General features: G+C 36.3%; 1 protein-coding gene across 5 annotated transcripts in view; it reads right to left on the minus strand.

The window, feature by feature from the left end:
• Window positions 1-24,020, minus strand: part of AP3B1 (adaptor related protein complex 3 subunit beta 1) — a 163,592-nt gene that overhangs the window by 16,491 nt on the left and 123,081 nt on the right. For 3 of the 5 annotated variants that reach the window (XM_057405436.1, XM_057405440.1, XM_057405437.1), the window contains 3 exons: window positions 13,170-13,401; window positions 10,258-10,342; window positions 2,517-2,614 (listed from right to left, as the gene is read on the minus strand). In XM_057405436.1, the coding sequence (XP_057261419.1) occupies window positions 2,517-2,614; window positions 10,258-10,342; window positions 13,170-13,401 (415 nt within the window). Of the gene's footprint in view, window positions 1-1,382; window positions 1,418-2,516; window positions 2,615-10,257; window positions 10,343-13,169; window positions 13,402-24,020 lie in introns of all 5 variants that reach the window. The other 2 variants (XM_057405439.1, XM_057405438.1) reach the window with 1 other exon arrangement.

The raw sequence follows: 24,020 nt of genomic DNA on the forward strand, positions 1-24,020 counted from the left end.
CAATCACAAGATCAACCGCTAACTCAGCTGCTGCTCTGGGGAATTACCTCATCGGAGGATTCCCTGGCTCAGGAGGAAAGGGAAGACCGTCTATAAGGCTAAGCATTATCACACAGCATGGGGATAAATTCAGCTTTCTAGGTTCTGCCACTACCATCATACAACCTTCACAGCCATGAATATTCAATAACCTATCTGTTCCCCACTCCTTCTACCATTAGGAAGAAAATGGAGAAATACAAATGTAAAAGACAATGCAAAACAGCAGAGTGTAAAGATATGTAGCAATAAGCCGTCTTCTACATAGCAGTATAATATCAGCTATTTCCTCTTTAGCATTCTTATTAGGTTACACATGTGATTAATTGTAAAAATCCCTAAAACCCATATGTATTCTCATTCTCCCCAATTATAATCTTGCATTTCTAATATTCTCCTCACTCTTTCACTATTTTTTACCTATTTGTTCTGGTCGTGAATAAAATAAGGCATCTCCAAGTACAAGACTTGAAACATCTTATGTCCAAAACAAAAAAAAAAAACAGTAAAAAGAAAAAGCATGACAAGTGAAAACCAAGTTATATAAATCAGATTCATTTGGAGAATACAGACAAATTGAAGTTAAACACAAAATAGAATAATATATAACCAACTTCTAAATTGCTCTGCATTTATTATTGTAATTTGGATTTTTCACTTAACAAGATCACACAGTAATTCTTCCCAAATGCTAGCAGCTGCTAGATCTTTGTAATAAATAGTTACGTAAAATTTAGAACTGAGACCTCTATTACCATGAATATTCTGAAACAGCTGGTATCTTTAAGAAAAAAAGATGCAATAGAAAAGGTTTTTAAACCTGTGGTAAATTTGCAAGCATCAAGTCCTGCATAAAAGAATGAATTCAGGAAGACAGAGAGAGCGATACAGAAATGCCAAGAGACCTTCCTGGATTTACAAATACTTCATATAAACAAATTTTCAAATAGCTTTATTCAGAGTAGCCTTTCTGCTCTATTAAACATAGCAAACAGCTGCCAGATTTATTCAGACAAATAATCAACAACCATAGAAGTAAAATGGCAGAAGAAAAAGGAATTTTGGCAACAACTCCACAGAGGACCACAGTTATTCTCCAAGTACACTTCTTCTTTGTGCTCATGGTTCTGTACGGCCAGTCAGGAGGAAAAAAAGCCCTCAGTCACAGTAAAACATACAAAAACTCTATCAAAATATCACAAAGCAAGCAAATATAAAAACAAGGCAAGGGAAGGGGAGGGAGAAGCACAGTAATCTGCCTTCCTTTCACTACAACCTCAGCTATGATTTTTAGAAGGGAAGAGTTTAGAATAAATGTGCCACAGCCTCGTTCAATCACTCACCTTGGTTTGCTGAGCAGGTATAAAGCAGAGGCAGGCTTTAGCCAGCAAAGGGTAAGAACAGCAAATAAGTATCAATTGGTTAAGAACACAAAGCACAATCCTAACTTTTCAGTACAGCCATAAGCTTAACTGAAAATGATCTAGGCAATATTTATCTTTCTTAATAATTCAAAAATACAAATGCAAGAAATGCTCAAAAGCAGTGATTAGTAATACATAGCGTTACTCATTGGTGTTCCTGACTGCTTGATGGATATACCGAGTTTCTGAGCCTTACACAGCAATGAGACAGGATCCCATGGGTATATTCTCATCTCAATGTGAAGAGATTTACACATGTAAATCCCCATACATTGAGATAGATGAGTAAACACTATTATGTTTGAATGCATGCAAAATGTAATAATTTCTATTTTAAAATATCCAAGAATCACATCCAAATTAAGGGTAGCAGCATGGACTATTCCATTTAACACACAGGAAAATCTAAGTACAATTTTCTCTAATTATTTTTATAAAATATTGACGTCACTAAAAGCTCTTAGCGAGGTTTGTGTTTGGACTAGCATCAGAAACTTACATTCTTAAAAGACTCAACATTAGGAGAATGCAGAAGTACATAAAACATGTCACCTTTATAAAAGAGTATTCCAACAGGAATATTTTTTATACGAGGTGTTTGAAAAGAAAATTATTAAAATAATCTTCAAAGTAGCCAAGGATTAGGAACACTAAGAATATTTAAGCATAGCCTTGGAATAAAGGCTAGCAAAGACAGGCACCATATCAATGAATATATTTTCTTTGAGCTGTGGTTTCAACTTTCTGCTTTACTGCTAGTAGGAAAGACATTCACACTTCATGACAAAAGCCAAGACTCTCAGAGCTAGAAGACTGTTTCAGGCTAAAGGGTGGGCTTTGTGCTTTTACAGGCACACTGAAAAGCTGTCAAATACCACTGTATAAACTTTTAAAAAGATTTTAAAATTAAATAATTAGTACTGGACTGAATACTAATGGAGACTAACACAAACAGCTACACAGGAAACACTTGCTGTATGCTTGGAAATTGAAAGGCACACAGCCTTCTTTTCATCCAAACACATTTATTGAAGCTACTGAAATATTTCTCACCTTGCTCCTTCTTAAAGTCTTTCTCTGACATAGTGACAGGCAAAAGCAGCTCTCCAACAGGGGGTTGAATGCTAACATTGAAACAGTCATCCTTTGTGCTGAGAAAACAGAAATTAGAGTATCAACCAAGTGCTTCAACAAGGATTAATACATACTTATCAGCTCCAATTTTACTATGGAATCTCAAAACAGTGTAATAACTACCTAAACGATTTCTACCTTGTTAATCCAAAAGCCTGCTAATTTATTACATAGAATCATCGAATAGTTAGGGTTGGAAAGGACCTTAAGATCATCTAGCTCCAACCCCCCTGCCGTGGGCAGGGACACCTTACGCTAAACCATCTCACCCAAGGCTCTGTCCAACCTGGCCTTGAACACCGCCAGGGATGGAGCATTCACAACCTCCCAGGGAACCTATTCCAGTGCCTCACCACCCTAACAGGAAAGAATTTTCTCCTTATATCCAATCTAAACTTCCCCTGTTTAAGTTTTAACCCGTTACCCCTTGTCCTATCACTACAGTCTCTAATGAAGAGTCCATCTCAATAAAGCTGATCCATTTTATCCAGTATAAATGTGTATTAATACAGCATGCATGTTCTTCCGTTTCTGAAAATGTAACTTTTACTCATATTAATGTTTATTTGCAATCTATAAAGCATCACACTCAAACTAAATGATTGCAAAGGACAAATTATTATACATTTTACAATTCCTTTAAAAGAACTGTTATTCACAAATCCCACCATCAACAATAGCTGTCCCAGAAATACAGCTAAACCTAGGAAAGGTATAACTTCAGACAGGAAGAATTATTGTTTTCTAAAAAAACCCAAACAAGCCAAACAATTCTGGAGTAACAAAACCACACAGTGTACTGGCTGATGTAAAAACACACTGAGAAACAGCAGAATTTGAGGCAGTTTTCGTAATGGCAGAAGGGTAAAAAAAACTTTCTATCAGTAGTAGCATACTACTATCAAGTGCTATAGATTCCTTCTTAAGAAATGAATACCATACAGTGAACTTGCTCTCCCTACTCATCAATTATCCAAGTTTCCAACTATCTCATCTTGGAGTTCTCCAAGGCTATAGAAACTCAAGATACATTCATTCTGCTATATTTGACTAACTAACTATACCATAAAGGATTAGGCTAACAATTCAGGATCAGTACATCCAGTCAAAATTTTTGTTAATGCTTTGAGGCATGAAAAACTTTTAGAAGAGAATACTTTTTTTTTTTTGTGATGAACTAAACATCAATACATATTGATGGCTGATATGCCTCAGATATCCCACTTAAATATAATGATACAGTCATTAGAACGTAAGATATATTTCATCAACTAATATCCATGGTATTTAAATTAACCTCGAAGTGTTTTTTTTATAACTCTGCAATTTAAACATACTGAAAAAAAGACTGATGGAAAAAACAGCACTAGATCACAAATATAAAAAAGGTATCTCTCTACCTCCTAAAGATGCAAGACAAGCAGCTTGAAAACAGGAAAGCATTTTATGGTCCTATTATTTAAAATTTTAATACTTACCATAGTTATCTGATTTCACAATTTCACAAATGCTTAGGACTAGTACATTCTTACTTTCTGACTTCTGAAGTGCTACGATTACGCTTATGTATTTCAAGCATTGTTTTTTCAAATGAAATTCAGAATTATTACTAATTTTGTTGAAAATCATAGAATCACAGAATAGATGGGGTTGGAAAGGCCCTTAAGATCATCTAGTTCCAACCCCTCTGCCATGGGCAAGGACACCTCACACTAAACCATGCCACCCAAGGCTTCTTCTAACCTGGCCTTGAACACCGCCAGGGATGGAGCATTCACAACCTCCCTGGGCAACCCATTCCAGGGCCTCACCACCCTAACAGGAAAGAATTTCCTCCTTATATCCAGTCTAAACTTCCCCTGTTTAAGTTTTAACCTGTTACCCCTTGTCCTATCACTACAGTCCCTAATGAATATCTGGTAAACATACATTGAAACAATTCCTTCAAACTTGGCTAGTATTTCCTTTATAAAGAATCGTTATGAGGAGCTGCTTTTAAAAAATTGCTTAGCTAACAAATTCTCACTTTTTTTTTCTCCATATACTACTTTAAATACTGTCTACCTCTAAGGCCATTAGCATGCTAGAGGAGCATGGATTGTCTGAGTAAATAATATTTTTTTCTTTAATTTTTCCTTGGAAAACTGACCAGGATCTCCATCACCTTAGAAGGTGAAGGGAAGGTCTTTAATCAACTGCCTCAAAACTTTTTGCTGTTTATAAATATGCTGCCTGGACTATGTGACTAAAACTTGCAACAACGTTTTCAGTGGTATTGTTTTAACTGATTGTTTAACCAATGTTATCTTTCATATTAAAGCAAGATGCGCACTACATAATTCACCATAACACAGATAAAACAGCTTTCTGTACAATGTCCTCCATTGACTGAACATGCCAATTGCTCTGAATTGCTTATAACAAACCTTTTACAATAAGAAGGAATAAAAGCATGAGCATAGCTTGTGTTTTATACAGCTCTAACTGCTCAAAAGGACCACCTGAGACCTCTGCTGTTAACAAATACACCACCCCCCTTTGCCCCAGTGATTAAAAAGATAGTAAGATATTCTTTGATAAACTATGAACTCCTCATAGTCTGCAAGCAGAAATTCCAACTGCTAGCTGTTCTTCAAAACCACTTTGTTCTTAACTTCACTTCAGCCAGCATCTGTTTTGCTTTGCATTACTTTAATTTTAGCATACTTCAGTAAATTTCTTTTTCAGCCACAGAAAATCATCCTCCCTTAGATCATTTGTTTTATTATACATTTTACAGACTAAATATAGAGCTTTTAATTGTTGACCAGCATCTCTATTACTACATCTTTATATTAGAGATGTAGTAATATCTAATTTAACAGGAGTAATTTGACAGTTCCATAGAACAATACAGGTCAGAAGGGGCATCTGGAAATCATATGGTCCCTGGAAATCATCTGGTCCTACCTAATGACACTGCAAGACTAACATGTAATCCTTTAGAAGATGCATGGTTTTAACTTTTCTTTAGATGGCTGCAGTGGGAGCAGCACACACCTGCCATCTGAATCCAATGCCCATTTTCCCTATTGTCTCTCCCCTTCATTTATCTGCCATGACAAAACACTTGAGGACAATGATGGCAACATCTTTAAAACTAATGCAAATGATATTATGACTTGTGTATGAGTTCTTGTAAGATTCCACATTAATAGCCTTCAAAGTCTTGAGTCTCAAAAGCTTTAACAAAATATTATTCTAGTAAGAGGCTGAGGAATACTCTTCTATTTATATTATTATTTTTTACATCACTGTCCTGGGTTCAGCAGTAGCAGTCATTTTTCTCCTCCTTGGTAGCTGGTGCAGTGCAGTGTTTTGACTTTCGGCCTGGGAACAGAGCTGATAACAAGGATGTTTTAGTTTGGCCAAGGGCTTTGTGAGCCTCATGCTCTGTCAGGGAGGAGGGGAAGCCAGGAGGAAGCAGAGACAGGACACCTGACCCAAACTGACCGAAGAGGTATTCCATACCACAGCACGTCATGCCCAGGAGGTAACTGGGAGTTACCTGGAAGGGCAGGGACTGAGGGGTTGGAGGAGGCATCGGTCAGAGCTTGGTCGGCCTGGGGGGGGGGGAGTTATCGGTTGACTGGTGGTGAGATGTTGTATTCTCTTCCCCTGTTACTTCCTTTATCATTGTTATTATTGGTGGTAGCAGTAGTGATTTGTGTTATACCTTAGTTACTAAACTGTTCTTATCTCAACCCGTGGGAGTTGCAATTTTCGATTCTCCTCTCTGACCCTCTGGGAGTAGGGGGAGGGAAAGAAGGGGGGGAGTAAGTGAACGAGTTGCCTGACTGGGTTTAAACCACGACAATCACTGATAGCTGCTTGACCCAAAATACATCTACTCAAATCCAGTTCACTATTTTTGTCTTGTATTCAAGAAATCTCCACAGATGAAAAAAAAAAAAAGAAAAAAAGGAAGAGGAGGAGCCATACACTAAGTTTCTGCAAAACATGGAATGGAGAAGGTTAGGAGACTTTGCTCACAGTCTTGCTGAAGAAAGGAAAAGACAGTTTCCTGCTTTTACAAGAAAAATGGCTGAAGCGATAGAAGAAATGACCGCAGTGGTTCATGCCCAGCCTCACTTTTTCCAGGATTCAAGAGAAAACACAGCAGTGTGGAAATACAAAAAATCTGACAAGGAAAAATAAAATTCTGCAGTGGAGCTCTACAGTCAATCTGTATCATCAAGGATCTCTTCCTACCTTTCCTCTATGCAATGATGCCTATCTGCCTTGCAATGACTAAGGTCTCTTACTGGGGGTTGTGAATATACAAATGCTTAACTAGGATTCAGTAAGCTACCAGACTGCCAATAACAAACTGCTTTATACTTCTATGTTGTGTATATCCTGCTTGCAAAATCTTAACAAAGTAACCCAAAAAGAAATTGTAAAGCTCACAAAAATCTTTTAAAACACCAAGTTCCTCCATTTATTTCTCTTTAACTTTCTGCTTGAGAGGCATGATTGTGCAGAACACCAGTGTGGCTGAAAGAACGTGCCTCTGGAAGGAGGTCATACACGAAAAATACCCAGAAGAGACATTCTCTTACAAGTACATAATGTAAGCATCTTAATACACAATCTAATAATCTAAATAAATTAATTGGGACCAGTTTTCAAATTAAGGTATATCACCTCTTTTTAATTAGATGTGTGATATTGCTTAATAAAAATAGTATTTATGAGGTCTTCCAAGGCTCAGGCCTTAGAACTCTCCATAATGCAGTTTCTCCTTCATTGTCCTTGACTTGCACAACAGATTCAGAAGAGATCTAAATATTTTATTACTCATATTAGTTTGTACTTCTTACAGTTTGTATTTATTGAACCACTAGTACAACAGCACATCCCCAAGCAGAGAGGTAGTGTTTGCTATGCAAAACACACAGACCATGATTGGCATCTAAGACCAATTGATCTACCCATTACCACTATGTCCCTACCCCCACAAGCTTTACTACAAAGCTATTGATTTAAACGCTGCCGATCGGTTTCCATTTTCTGATTTTGGGCAGGCCAATTAAGAAAGTGAGTAATTGTGATTACACTGCTTCAGGATCAATTACATTTGATGCAAGACAAAGTGCTCCTCTTACAACAACGTTAGGAAAATTATTTTGATCAGGAACACGCTACCACTGAACATGCCTCTAACAAAAATGCAAAATAACTGTCGATGTCTTTCATTAAGATATGTTAGCAGGAAAAACAAGAATATCAACACCTTTCCGTGCACAGTATTTCAACTATATTTTGACTAACTTCTACAAGTAATTCTTCTGTTTGGACAAAAGGTTTTTAATAAATATGACAAGTCAAAAAGGCTGCAGCTGAGTCCTCTGAAATACTGCCCCTGAAACATCACACTGTGCAATTTCTTCAATAATATTGAACACTACCAGGATTTTGAACAATAGATTTTTTAACAGTAAAATAGCAATTTTAATGCAAAGAACATTTTATCTATTTTCATACTGTTTTCTAACAAGTAGCGTTAAAGCAACAAGGCCCTATCAATTAGCAAAGGAACAAAGTAAGCGATTCCTATTCTTAATTTAATTTTAAACTTAGCTTGAGCGCCTTGTCATTGGACTCACATTGTCCAAATCATTAAAATGAATACACCACTGAGGTCTGAGGCAAATCTATTTACAGTGATGTTACTCATAGTCTGGTCGGTGTTCAGGAATATTGATCTGTCTTGTTTGTCTAATAGGAAAATAATAAACAATTACTAGGCAATGTTGGAGAAAGTAATCAGTTTTTATATATCACTAATACAGCAGACCTCCCAAAACATAACGGTGATGATCTGCATAAAATCAATGTGTTATGCTACATTGCTTATCCTCATCACTGCTAAGATTCTCAGCAACAAATGGTCCAAGTTTGGAATCAAATCATTAGTATAGTGAAAATAGGTACTTGAAAAAAAAAATCTCCTCTATTTAAAAAAAGAATGTTTCTGCTTGATAAACAGCATATTTTACTAAAAAGAAAACCAAACCCCAAATATATTTAAGGAAAGAGAGCCTATCCTTTTGAAGCCATCATGATATTGCATTGCTTAGAAGGGAACTTCCCTTTCCAAACAAACATAGCATCAGGCAACAGTCCAAAGCTGGTTCCAAATTCCAGCAAAGAGCATACAGACCAGCTATAACAACATGATACACGTAATATATATGCTGCAGACATCTTGCTGCAGGTACTAATAGCTTAAAATGACTATACATGAGCATAGACTGTATAGGAACATGTTTGAGGAGTGGTAAAAACAAATAAATCTAATAATAAAAGCTCCTTGCCCAGAGAGCAAGAAATTTTATTTTAGTAGCGATTCTTTTGGAGTCCCTTGGGTACATCTCTATTATTAAGATTTTCCTGCTAACTTTAATAACCAGTAAGTTGCAAAAGCTGTGTTTAGTAGAACTACACTGAAATGTCTACAGTATTCAAGAAAAGGGCATGGAACTTTCTCAAAGGGTTTCCCCGCTAAACTAGAATGCGGCAACAAGAATGTCTATTCAATACCCAGAATATACAAAGTAGTGCTTCTTGCAACAAAATATGTCAGAAAACATTATATCAAAATATGAAAAGAAAAAAAAAGCAGATCTATTTAGTTCCCCTGTATAGCTTCCACAACTATAAGCCTGGATAGCTCTTAAAAGAAGGTGTCTAGCTTTCTCCCATACATTCATTCCTACTGTTTAGACACTGCTACTATAAATTTTCCCTGGTTTCAAATGCTAACGCGTAGAAGAGTTCTCACTGGGTGACCAAGCTCCCTGCTAGCCTACAATGCAACAGGAACTCATATAAAAGAACATCATCAATGTGCCATTAATGAGCATAAAAAGTGTAAATCACGTATATAAGTCTAGTTGGCCAGCCTGTTACTTTTCATTCTCCCTTTAATAATTTTAAATAATCTACAGCATGAGGAGGAATATGTTTCTTTGGTCAGCAAATTCTGGGGTTGGTTTCATGTAGTCATGTTACATAGATCACAAACAGCCATAATAAGCACTCGAGGTAGCAAAACTGCTCACACTACGCACTTTTTTGACTTGTGATTTCTTACAAGGAAGAAGCATACACAAAACACTCCAGCAGGCTAGTCAGACCTGACTGCTCCCTTCAAGGTAGTGTTATTAAGAAGAATCCCAGGAAGAAGGGTAAATAATAAAGATGAAACTCAAGAACAGAGAAGCAATTCTACATCAGAAGAAGAGTTCACGCTTCTGCTTGGTATCATCTGCACCAGGGGAAAAAACAGGACGTCCCAAACACAACCTGTCAGAGAGTTTTTGAATTTATACCTGTGATTTCAAACCTAGATTTGAGCTTACCATCAAATCTGTGGTTTTAGATGTAAGTGTGAAAAAATTTGGAAGACTGAAGTAAACTGATAATCCTTGTAACAGTAAAACCAAACACTAATTTCATCTTATTTCTCTAGAAACATCTTAGCTATACATCATGTTGTGAACTATTCTTCAATTTTTAAATAAACAGCAAGTCTGCTACTGCCAAGTAAACTTCCAATACACACTACTTGTGCCTCCAGATAGCAAAAAATCACCCTCCCTCCCCAGGAACTCACCATAACTGGAAACTGGCGATCTGAGTAGAATCACAGAAGTCAATACCCACTGAAACGGTAATGGATCCTGCAGGCTCAAGGCATTCTACATGAAAACATTTTTAATAGATAAACTACACATGCAAAGCTACAGAAAACCCCAGATGCAAACTCCCAAACTGTACACAATCAGAAAACATGTATTAAAACAGACAAACAAAACCCAAATCAAAACCTCCATAAAAATAGCTAATACTTGTAGCTCTAGATCAAGTAAGTATCACTCAAATGTCACTTAAGTGTCTTGGATTCCATCTCCCCGCAGTCGGTGTACACGAAATGTTGCCCTTTTAATCTTACAGCCCCACTATCAACAAAGTAAGAATTTTTCTTAGAAAGTCTAGGAAAATTTTTCGCAGAAAAAATACACTGAAGTTACATCATTTTACTTATGTACAGATCCAGCACAGAGATTTTCAGTAACACCAGTTTGCAAATGTATGTAATAAAAACCCAATCCGGTTTGGTAAAAAAAATACAGCAAAAAACAATTACAAATATTAAAAAAATTACATTACCACACACAGTAATGGAAAAGACATGAACTTAAAATACTTCATATTTAGTATGATTTACTTATTTCTCAGTATTCTACTTTTATTAGTTACTGAAAGGAGTAGAAAGATTATAAACCCAAAATGGAAGATAATTTGGTGCTTTACAAGCAGTGCAGACGTGGGGACTTCTCAAATTAAGATATTAAAAGACATGCTCATCATTCTTAGTTTCCCGGCTATATCACTATACTGTTTTCTTAATGCTGTAGAGATAAGATTTTGTTTTGGTAAGGAAGAAAAGCTCGTTCTTTACATAAGCAGAGGTACTAAGAACCACCACTGCAGCAGTTTGACTTCTCAAGATTGCAAGAAAGGAAACCTAAAAGCACAGTTAAAATATAGGAATTCAAATAAAAATTATTGGGCGGGCAGGAAAGTGTCTAATTTCCAGTTTATTCACGGACCTATCTGATGCTTTTTAGGAAATAAAGAGTAGGCAGTAGCTCCACAACAACAGGAAACAAAATGTAACTGTTCAAGATTAAGGTCTGACAAATATGGAAAATGTGTATGCAGTTGAGCAAAGACTAATCTAATGCTAAGAAATAAAGAGAAAACAAAGTGTTTCAAGAGGTCTGTGTAAAGCATTGAAAGATTACAGGCTCATGCTCAAATTCAGACTAAACCTTACTGAAGTCTTTGATCTTACTGTTTTCCAATAGGGTTTCAAAGGCACCTAACCCAGCAAGAAAATACTGAGCACAGGGACTTAGGTAAAACAATTTGGTCCATTTCTACTGGCAAAATCAGGACAATTGCCAACATTATTTGCAGAGATGGTGGCAAAACTAGACACAGTCCAGTAGGAATACCTGTCTACACTGACACTTCTTTCATTTCTGCCGGGCAAATTAAAGGATGTGTTTTCCAAATGCTGAAAACAGAAGATACAGTTACAAGAACAGGGCATTTAAACTGAGCTACATAAAATGACAAAGAATGCAGAAAATTTGCATTCAGACAAGAAAAGCAACGTTTTTTGAAGGAACCACAGATGATAGATATATTACTTATTTTCCACCGAAGAAACCAAAAGCTTCACAGGACATATGCCACAATAATGTCCTTCTTGGGGAAATAAATACTTAAAAGGTTAGGACTGTCTTGCAGAACTCAAGAAACCTGAAGTGGATAACTTACCTTTTTTTTTTTTTAATATAAGGGAAGTAGATGCTACTGTTCCCTAACTGTTATTGTGAGTACAGTATCTCCTGGTCTGATTTACAGAAATACCAGTGTTTTACTTGTAAGCCTTTGTGACTGTATTTCTTTAAAGGGAGGGATATAAATTAAGGATGATGGTCAAAACTAACACGAAATCAGAACTCTGCACTGCAGCCTTTATCAAAGAAATAAACACTAAACAGTTTACTTAACACAAAAATTAGTATCTTTTCTAAAAGTAATCTTGATCAACTGGATAATAGTAAAAATGAAAATGGCTACAAGATTTTAACTCTGAAATAAACTGTAGCATTGTACAACTGCTTTTGTAGCTATTTGTTGTAAATCTGTAGAGCCTTTTCAATATTAAAAATATGTATTTCAATAGCATACAGCAATTCAAGACCAAGAATCTTTCTAATGATGCTAATGCTTTACTGAAAACACAAGTATACTCTTTTACTTCACTGCTGTACTTTAAGAACTTGTTTCTGTATTCTTCTAATGTGACCTGGATTCACAGGATAATGTTCAGAATAGGAAGCTCCAGGAAGACCTTATATCAGCCTTCCAGTACCTGAAAGAGACCTAGAAGAAATCTGCAGAAGGACTTTTCACAAGGGCATGTAGGGATTGAACATGGGGGGAATGGCTTTAAACTGAAAGAGGGTAGATTTATATGAGTTATTCGGAAAAAAATATTCACTTTGAGGGTGGTGAGACACTGGAACAGGTTGTCCCAAAAGGCTGGACAGACAATAATTGTGAATACAAATCAAAATCTCATTCTAAATAGTAGCCCATTATAGCCATTCTGGATTAAAGCTGTAAGAAAATCAAAGTTTGTGGGAAGACAGAAAAGCTTTATTATATCAACTGGAACTGATATAAATGTTATTTGAAAAAGCAGGTAAGATTTCAGGCATGCAAGTTGCTATCTAAGGAGTTATTTTTGATGTCAAATGCAAGTAGGAGAAAGATGAATTAATTTTTTGTTTGTATCAGATTATCTAAGAAAATACAGCTGCATGAGTGTGTGTGTATGTATACATATCTATATGAGTACAGGCATGACTATGCAAACCCCCTTTCCTATGTTTAAAATTTTGCAAAGCATAAGATTCTATATTTTTAAAGATAAGATACAATTACCTATTGGACTAAACTCATGCATCCTCATGCCTGGAGGTAATTTCTTCTCCTTGATGTGAATATTCTCTATCTTGTGATCAGTTGTGTTTGTTACTGTCATTTGCACAGATACCATACGATCACCAAAAATGCATGGCTGTCTTGAGAAGTGATAGCGGGCTGCTAATCCTTTTCCACTCATTCGATGAAGCAGTTCATGTGTTTTTGTTGGCACAGAGACTTGGGTAGTGACCTGTTAAGTACAAAACAAGGGTTGGTGAATGTTGTAAGGAAAGAACAGATAAAATGACAATTAAATATTGCACTTCTCACTCAGCTAGAGCAACTGCTTTCTAGACATAATTTTAGTGAACTATAAACATGTAAGGACATATTCAAATTCACAAACAAATTTCAGTAATAGATATCAGATAACAAAATCTAAAAATAACATTTCTGGTGCTGAGAAATAGAAGCTTTATTTGCCTCACTTTCCATTATACACCTGTTTTCAGTATTTTAAGTCTACTGTTATCTATCATCAATTTTTTTTTCAGAGTTGGAGTTAAAATAATTATGTTGAGCCAACACGAAGTCTCATTTCCATTCCATCAGACCTCAAGGGTGACCCCAAGCCCACGCTGTGCAGTGAAAGTAGAGTAAGAAATTTTCATCTTCTCTTGTTAAAACCATCAAACTATGCGGCCTAACAATTACATCAGGCAAATACTAAACCCACAGTGATATAGAGCAGAAGGATGTTGCCATTTTTAAAACATCCTTGCTGCCAGAAGGATATTTGGCTCCACTCTATCCTAAAGAAGTAGCGTGAATAAAAGACGTTCAGTGTGCAAACAGATTTCCAGAAGATACTGCTGCAAAGGAACTCACAGTCATGGGTCAAAACTGCAAAAGCAAGGAATATGCAGATAAATGCAGAAAAGTGATTCTGAATTCTTTAAACAAGTTTTAAGGAAAGGCTAGGAAGTAACAGGCACAGTGACACCACACAAAACAGAACATGGAGGCTGAAAAAGCTGAATGCTCAGCATGAAAATCTCATTTGTCTGGTCAATGCACTATGAGCTACTAAACTTTACTGTGTATCTGTTTTCACTGATGAGCGTTCATCTTCTTTTGCCCTACCAATAGCTCTGACTGTGTAACCAAGTGAAAGAGACAACTGCAAATAGTAGGACGTTCAAGACTCCAAGCAGCTAAGCAAGGAGAATGGGCTTTTATCTTGCCTTCTCTACAGGAGTCTTAAAGGTTGCTACATTTTCCTGACTACCACATTAAACATGGAGGGGCTGACCTGAAAACTTAGTGAACACTTTCAGTAATATAAGAAGCTGATAAGAGCTGGGATTTAAAGGCATAAAGTGTTACAAAAATGGAAAAGTGTCTGAACAACATTAGGCTGTAAAGAATCCTGTTGAAAAACTTCAGAAGTTAGAGAGCACATAACAAATTTGATCTTCAGCTCCGAGCACCTGTTTCTGAACTAGAAAGCCAGGCTAGTAAAATCCATCACTCAAATGAGTATCTGTAAAGATGAACTATTACATGTTTAGAAATGTGAGCATAACGTTGGTGAAAGCTGAAGAAAACATGAGGAACCGAGTGTGCATTCAGAGGGTGCTTTGGAAGGTACATTAAGTTCCACACATATCATACTGAATGAAGAACAAATAATGAAGGAGGCAAGGCAGAAAATCTTTCCGCCCCCTCAAAACTCAACGAATGTGTGACTGTAATTAGAACAACACACACAGGATGTTACTGAGCAAAAACCTCTAGAAAAAACTTCCACATCAGATTTCACTTTCAACTTTTTACCTGGTGTTTCTTTCTCTAACCTCCAGTATCAGTTTTCTCCATAAACAAATTAATGATTTCAGTCAATGGCTCAAAGTCCAAATGAAGACCAGTAACGAGTGGTGTCCCTCAGGGGTCAGTGTTGGGTCTGATCTTGTTCAATATCTTTGTCAGTAACATAAACAGTGGGATTGGTGCACCCTCAGCAAGTTTGCTGGCAACACTAAGCTGTGTGGTGCAGTTGACACGGTGGAGGGAAGGGATGTCATCCAGAGGGACCCTGACATGCTTGAGAGGTGGCCAATGCCAACCTCATAAAGTTCAACAATGCAGGCTGCTCAAGGAAGTGGTAAATGCTCCACCGCTGGCAGTGTTCAAGGCTGGGTAGGACAGGGCCTTGGCTGACATGGTCTAGTATGAGGTGTCCCTGCCCACTGCAGGGGGCTGGAACTAGAAGACCTTAAGTTCCTTCCCAGCCCTACCATTCTATGATTCTATGATCTACCAGTAACTTTTAATTTGAAGACCAAAGGCAATTTTAGAATATGTCTGAACTGAGCAAACTCTAAAACCCCAACTTTGAATCTGTGCAATTTATTAATACTTTTAAAGTAAACTGGTGAACTTCTCATTTCCTTACCCCTGAAAGATCTCAGGAACAACACTTTTCATTTTCCCATCTGATCAAAAGAAAATACAGCTGCCTACAACAGAACACATAGCCAAATACTTAAATTTCTGTCCCTCTTTAAATGGTAGTAGTAATACCACTTGAAGAATACAGGCACCATAATTTTATAGAGAGTAATTTTTTTTCAGTCTAACAACTAGTCTCTGACGAGCATGAACTTATCTAACTCTTTTGTTCAAGAACATAGTTCAATGCATTTTACAAGACCAATAATGACCAGGTATCTTTTTACTCCTGTGTCATTATACTGGCATAAATATATGATTAGGGTTACTTTTATGTAGTTTATCTTTGAATTATATTCATAAAGTAATGACTTTTGTGACAAGAGTTGAAGGGTGGGGTTCAAAGTGGCAGTGCTCATGCCATTGCTTCCTCCTGGGGAGTAGATCATACTAACCAGTACAGTGACAAATGTCTCCTGACCATCTCTCAAAATGAGGATCAAAAGACTAACCACACTGAGGGTTTTATGGTTAAGGTGAATCTTCCCACACCCCTTCCTGAAAACCTGGTTATTTGATTACCTCCCTGAAATAGTGGAGGCAAAGTAGTAAGCGGGACTAGAACCCTAAACTTCCAGAGAGCTGATTCTAGCCTCTTCAAAGACCTACTCAGAGGAATGTAATGAGACAGGGCTCTAGACAGGCCTGTAGACAGCGGTGTTCCCCAGGGATCAATATCAGATCCAGTCTTATTCAAATTATCGATGCCCTGGATTTTTTTTTTTTTGTTTTGTTTTGCTGATGGTATGAAGCTAGGAGCAGTGGCTGATACACCTGGAGGCTGTGCTGCCATTCAGCAGGACCTTGATGGCCTGGAGAACTGAGCAGAGAGAAACTAATATGATTCAACAAGGACAAGTGTAGGGCACTGCACCTGGGGAGGAAGAATCCCAAAGATGAGGACAGACTGGTGCTGACATGCTGTAAGAGCAGCTCAGCTGAGAGGGACCTGGGAGGAGTGTGGCCAGCAGCTTGAGGAGGTGACCCTTCCCCTCTACTAGTCCTATTCTGGAGACATTCAAAACCCGCCTGGATGCATTCCTGTGTAACCTGCTCTAGGTGGCCCTGCTTTGGGGTCTGGAGATGCATCTTCAGAGGTCTCCTCCAACCCTAATGATTCTGTGATTCTGTGACAAAACGTGACCAGATTTCTGGCCGTTGCAAAATGAATGGAAAAAGTACAAAATGTATGGACCTTCACAGTTCCTCAGAATTCAAAACATCTTGTAAATACAACCCCAAACTTTAACAGATTAATATGATTAGATTTCTGGAAATAACTGACAAGGTCAAACTCTCAAAAAACACCTCAGCTGCCAGGAAATAAGAAAGGGGTACTTCAAATAATAAATATCTTATTGATACATACAGACAAAAGCAGTAACAGGGTATTAGCAGAATCACACTAGCACGTGTTACTTAAACCACTGAGTTAAGGAATAAATCTTAAGTTTTACGAGGTATTTTAAGTCTTATTTTTAAGTTAAACTTAGCCTTCAACTTTCAATATTTAGCTCAATTTGAGTTGACATGCGTAATAGAAAACTAATGAAATGGTTCACTCATTTTTCATTAACAAGCTTACAAAATGTTTTATTCATGTTAAAACAAGTATTTTGAAGTATACTACCTTATCTATGTTAACATATAGGTAGTTTTATTGATATGATTTAATAGGAATGAAAACATAAAAATTTAGTAGTCAGAAGTCCAACATTTAGATACATATGCATACACGTATAGCAAAACCTTCTAACTAACTCAAACCTTTCTGAAACTGTCCTGTGATTTTTAGATTCTAATCTATGCCCCTTTTTGGCATTACTGCTCATGTTTTAGGCCTGATTTCACTCATGAGCCCACTTATTTTTATTTGCAGTATCATACTATACAGAGCCAGAGACAGGTAAAGGACAGTCAGAATAATGACGTTATGTTTAAATTGTCTTCCTTCCCATAGAATGTGAATTTTCAGTTGCATTTAACGTGGCACTACCAGAAATAAATAAAATGCATATATGCTGAACAAAGGAATTTAGTTCTGGAAAATTAAAATTCCCAAGCTCTCTACTTGTTAGCAAGGGTTTTGAGCTGGCAAAAGGTGGCGTGACTGTAATGCAGCCTATTTAACAATCACATCAGTCTGGTAAACACAGTTTTTTGTTTTCATTCTAAAATACTTAATGCATAGAATTGCAATACTTGAAGAAACCCATAGGGCAGATACCTGCAACCACTCTGGAGTTAAAATAATCCTCCAGAGAGTTAACACAACAAGAAGCATCTAGTAACCAGGAGAGAATCTCCTACAAATCTTACACAGCATATGTTTAAATAACAGAAGTCGTTTGTGTACCTTCAGATGGTTTATGAAAATAACCAATCAATTCTGCAGACACAACATTATTTCTAAAGGAAATCTATGTGACTCATGATGCCTGCAGATACACAGAGACAAACCACACATATTTTATCAGTTTATTACAGTAAGCAAATAAGCGTGGAATGAGAGTGCACATAACTGTCTACTTAATGCTTACTGAAACATTTATAAGAGCTGTTATCTCCCTAATAACAGACAGACAGTGTGCAATTTTAGAGAGGAGAAAAGCTTCATATTTTTTAACACTTCACTAAAAAGTAACTGAAGAGTGTAAAATGAAAAATACTCTGTGCAGTTAGCTGGTAATGGACCATATTATCAACTCAAGTTAGATTTATAGGATACAAACTAGTCACTAATAGTTATTTTATGACAATAGCGTGTCTGCTTTTTTTTGGTGAAGATTATTAAGATTAAACTTGCAAAACTTTTTTTTTATACAGCTGTTTAGAATAACAGAAATAAAAGATTTTAAAATACAGACTGTCCTCCCACCCCAATTTGATTGAAAAACACCAGAAATTAAAGGTCAGCATAGAGACTCCACAGCAGTATCACGTGAACACTGTATTGGTGAGTCAGAGTGGGTCCCAGGCTAACTGCACGTGTTGAAAGATGATCCATCACCCTAAAAGCTGCTTCAAATATTTTTAAACTACTTCTTATGCAAGAAGGTAACATCAGAATTTTGCCTTAAAAATTCCCTACTCATTAACCATCTAAAGGGAAGTTTAAGATCACTGACAGCAGTTTTGGCTTTCTTTATACAACACAGCTGACTAGTTACAAACCACTGAATCCTCTGCAAATAAGCATGCTTTTTTCGCATGCTCAGTGAGTCTTCAATAACTAAGCTCAAGTTAATATAAAAAAATGGTTTCTATAATTATTTAAAATAAAGAGCATGATATAGTCTATTAAACCTACTGCAGAAAACAGAGCTGGACAGACTTTCTTATATGAATCATAGAATGCTTTGGGTTGCAACGTACCTAACATATTATCATTGAGCACAAAATTATGTATGTTGTCTTTTTTATTTTGTGTTTGTTACTCAGCTTAATAATGCTGCAATAATAAGCATAGATTTATTTTTGATCCTGATTCAGAAATGTATATATGCTTGGATAAAACATGTATTACTGGAAAAAAATATTTGCTTCCAAGAATGATGATAATAATAGTTCTATTGCTCTAATTTACATTATGTTAAAGCAGTCGACTGAATCATTTAATCTAAGTATCCCCTCTACTGCCCTCCTATTGGCAATATCCATGACATAATCCAAGAATTACCTATTGAGCTGTGAGAGCTATATCCTCTCTTACACTCACTGTAAGGTTATGCTCCAGTAACTTCGCAACAGCTAAGAGGAGAAGGGCTATCATGTACCTCAACCACATTTACATGATCTTTCAACTGAAGCTAGGAGAGCAACTTGCTATAATTCTATAGTAGTAGAAAGATGGAAAACTAAGCAAACAAAGGAAAGACAACTACTGGCAAAAAACTACTCATGATCTTTTGCTCCACTATCAGTAACACATTGCCTCATAGTCACAAGGCAATGTCTTCCTTATATAGCTCTTAAAAACAAAGCATAATTCATTAAAAAATACAACAAAAAGCAAAAAAAGAATGTAAGAAAAAAAATGTCAACATCCCACTCTGCATCACTTCAAGATAGCAAAGTAGCAAATCCCAGCATCAGAGCATACTTAAATTACACCAATATGGATTGCCAAACTAAGGACAGCATCCCTCTGATAGGGTCAGAGAAATCAAGCAAGGAAGCAAGCTCACACCTGCAGTCTAGAAAAGTAACAGGATACCACAATTCAATTTGGGCTATTTTATTGAGATATACACTTGAGGACATAATGTCAAACTCTGGCAAATTTTTAAAATCACTTTTCACCAAAGGCACATTTAACTGGTTTACATCTACAAAAAAACTTCTAAAAGCCATGCCTGCTAGGTAGTCCTTCAATTTCTAATACATCCTAACTCCTTTCTTTTTGCATCATCACTAATTTCTAGGCTCTACAATTCCCTAATGCTTAGTATGTCAATGAGGCTAACTGGAAGTCAGCATATCAATACTCTTATCTTTAGACCAGTGTTGATTTTAGACAGTGTCAGACAATAGAAAGTGAGTTCCAAAAATTCTTACTGAATTTCAACCTTGATAAAATAATACTTGCGTTTATAAAAACTTGAGAGGAAAACAAAAATCAACACCCCCAAATAGCTCCCACAGATCTTTATGTCACACAGAGATGAATCTCAAACAAGAGAGCACTTTTATTATACTGCCCACAGTCTGCCTCTGTCAGGCTGGCAAAATTAACCCTTTTCTCTACCTTTTTTTACTCCAGTATTTGTATGTTCTCAAGCAGGTATAAAATCATCTTTTCAAACACCAGTATGTTCAAGGTAACTGTGAATCTAGAGATATTAAAAATCTTTCATAATATGGTTCTCTTGAAATATAACCAAATAGATTTCCAGTTACTCTCTATCAGAATAAAAATTAAAAAGTATTCCTCTCAGAGCACAAAAATGACTACATAATCTAAAGGAACCGGAATTAGGCCTTAACCTGGAGTTCATGAATAGCAGAAAAAATCTACTAGTCCCATACCAGATTAATCAAGCCCTGAGTGTGCACTTGTTTTGTGTTTTATGTGTAACATGGGGCCAGTGAGACAGATTGCATTTTGCATGTATAATAGAGTTTAAGGCTTTTATACGACAACAACACATGGTTTTGTTCGAGATTTGGCATCTTTGCCTTCTCCTTCTGCTGAGCATAATGGATCACATGAATAATCCCACGAAAATATTAGCAAAATCTTTTTAAAAGCCACATAAGAAAGAACTTCAGTAGCAACAAAATGGGAATAGTCTCATGATTAAGTAAGGGTTATTACCCAAGCACAAAGGAAAGTGCTGAATTCAGTATCGTAATTATGGGCCACAAACCTTGGTATAAATTCAAAAGTGAAAATTCTTCACCATAGGTACTCTGGGATCACCAGTGGATTATGAAAAGATTTTAAACAGATAGGGAGGGAGAATTTTTTCTTAACTGCATTTTCAGAAAAAAAAAACATACATTCAAGGGCTCAAACTGTATCCCAATCCAGGTTTCAACTTCTAGAATAACAGTGACCAAATCAACTGGTGAATTCAAACTATGCATGGGAAACCTCAAGATTTACCATAATTTTGTCCTATGTATGCTTCTATGAAGTAAAAGGATGACAAGCCTGGTGGTTAATGCATGTGTGTCTTTCATCAAGCAGCATGCTATTTTAAACTCCTCTGGAATAGTAATTAGCTGGTTTAAGGAAAAGACATTCTCTCAATATACAAACAAGTAATTTACCTCAATTTAGTGATTTGATGCTTTCAGTGACCACCTAACTTGAAATTCTGAGGAATACTTGAAGTAATTTTTGAGTTAGAAAAACAGAATAAGGTGGCAGCCTCACTTGATGTCCCAATTATGAATTTGAAATAGTAGACGCTGCTGAGAGATTCTGGCATTGAGTCTAAATGAATTCAAAGAAGTTCCTATACATGGTTTCTAATACACTAGTTTGATTTTAGCAAACAGCCAGTACTCTAGAGACCTCTAAAGTTAAAATGTACTGAACCCTACTGGCTATAATGTACAATTTTGCACTTAGGGTTATACTATAACTACTCCTGCATATTTTTTTTTTCCAATAGAAGCACCAAGTTCAAATTTTCCCCCAGAAAAGTACCTCTTTTGTCAGGATAAACATACGAGGTAAGCTGAAAAACTACACAGTATTACCTACCAGCTGAAGAGAACTCAGGCTATAAAACACTATATTTGATATAGCAAAGACATTTATGAATGCTGAAATGTAAATTACATCTTTGACAGCTTAATACAACTATACTTGAATCTTGGTCACTATATTTTTGTTGAAAAATACAAGGCATTATTTTGGCTTTTGTCAGTATGATCTCATCTATATTAGCACTTCCTCAATGTAGGTGTAGAATCTCTGTATGTACTGGAATGTATTCCTTGTACAGGATACTGAGGTACCAATTTTCTCCAAGTTTTATTTCATTTTACATAAAATGCTTAAAGCTGAAAAAAAAAATCTCTATTCCATACTTTTTGAAAATTAGCTGACCTGAGACGACTGCTAAAATACTGCATTTCTGTGTTCTATTTTCCTTGATCTTCACTTGATCACCCAATAGAGTTTGTAGTCTATTAAGAGACAAAGAGATTTATTTATAGCCAGTTACCTTCAGCTTCTTTGTTTAAACTCAAAAGCACATATTTTTTTTTAATCTTTTTGAACTCAGAAACAAAATTCATGCCATCAAATGACTTATTCAGCCTCCATTAGGACTTTTCTTTTCAGACTCATTAAGAAGAAATGCCACTCAATCCCATTCATACACAGCTCAGAGGAATGTAAGCAACATGCACAGCATACTGCCAAAGAAAACCTCACCCTGTGCACATCTCTAATAAAGACTACTGTACAGACACAGATCCTGAATATAAGCACGCTGCTTTATACAGTTGCTGTGGACAAAGTTAAGTCCCCCAGTTCATGACTGGAGGCAAAGTAGGTAGGTATTTTTTTCTCATTTACTTCTCAAATTGCCTTAGTACTAATATAGAGTATTTATTCCACTATCATGTAAATCCTCCAAATACTGTTAGTCAACTGAGCACACATAGCAGCAGGAAGACTGTGACAATGACCACTTATCAAAACTTATGACATTTAAAAGCTACTTTTAATACACAGATGTATTTAATAATAGTTTAATTTTATGATTTATGTAGTAAGTAGATGTTCTAATGTTGCTCGTATAACAAAGCTCCTTCAGTGGAAACAACAGAATGATTTTTGTACATTTTTCATAAAAACATTTCAAACTAATAATAGCAAAAGTTTTTACACAAACCTTCCCTTACAGCCATGAACTCCTAAACTGAACTATACAACTAAAAGATCTACTTCATAGCCCTTACAAATATAACTTCTGAATTTTTCTAGCATCTTTAAATCCAGAACATAGATTCTAGGGACTAGAAACACCAAGTGACACAGTATGCAGCCATATAAATACCTAAATATTTCCTAATCCAAATGATCAAACATTCAAAATGAGAAATTTCATCAACAGCACAGCGACCCAAACTAATTCAGGAAGACTCCAGAACTAGGCATTGTTCACCAAGTCATTAGAAAAAAAGAATGCAAAAATATGGTGATTATGCCACTAACTTTTAAATCACACCTCTTTGATGACACTATATGTAATCACAGCATGATTCAACAAAGTCACCAGTCTCTCCAATATCAGGAGTCTATGGCATAAGAGGACTGAAAACATTTCTAAGTGATTCTGGTCTGACAAAACAGTGGCACATCACTTAAAACTTTTTAAAAAAACAAACTTAACATGGGTCTGGAGGCAGGCAATGGAGGATATCCCACTTCCCTGCAACAGTTAGCAAGAACTTTTAGAGTGCATTACATCTGTATTGACATAATTTAAAAATTCCAAGTTACCTTACTTTTACAGCTGCAATGCCCTTGCCTCTAACTTATTTTGCACTGCTAGCCCACAAGTCATGTGGGAACTGGACTGTGCCAGGAACAGTATGACCTAAGTTAGCCCCAAGCATGGCTTCTTCTTTCAGTGACAAAATATTTGTTTTCACAAACAAGTTTTAAGTTATTAACATTCCGGGACAAAAATCTCAATATTTTAATTTTATTATCAGGTGTTCCATCCCATGTGACTCTTCAAGTAACAGTGATAAGATGGAGTCTTACATGCATCAACCAAGACTTGGTTACTCACTTTTTCAAATATGCCAAGCTAAAAAAAACATCATTAACAAAGTTTCAGAAATCACAGAATGGTCTGGGTTGGAAGAGACCTCAGACCTCCTCAAGTC

The sequence above is a fragment of the Pezoporus wallicus genome, unplaced genomic scaffold (assembly GCF_028554395.1).
Source record: "Pezoporus wallicus isolate ANWC-B61680 ecotype Strahan unplaced genomic scaffold, APGP_CSIRO_Pwel_v1 scaffold_2696, whole genome shotgun sequence".
NCBI classification, from domain to species: domain Eukaryota; kingdom Metazoa; phylum Chordata; class Aves; order Psittaciformes; family Psittacidae; genus Pezoporus; species Pezoporus wallicus.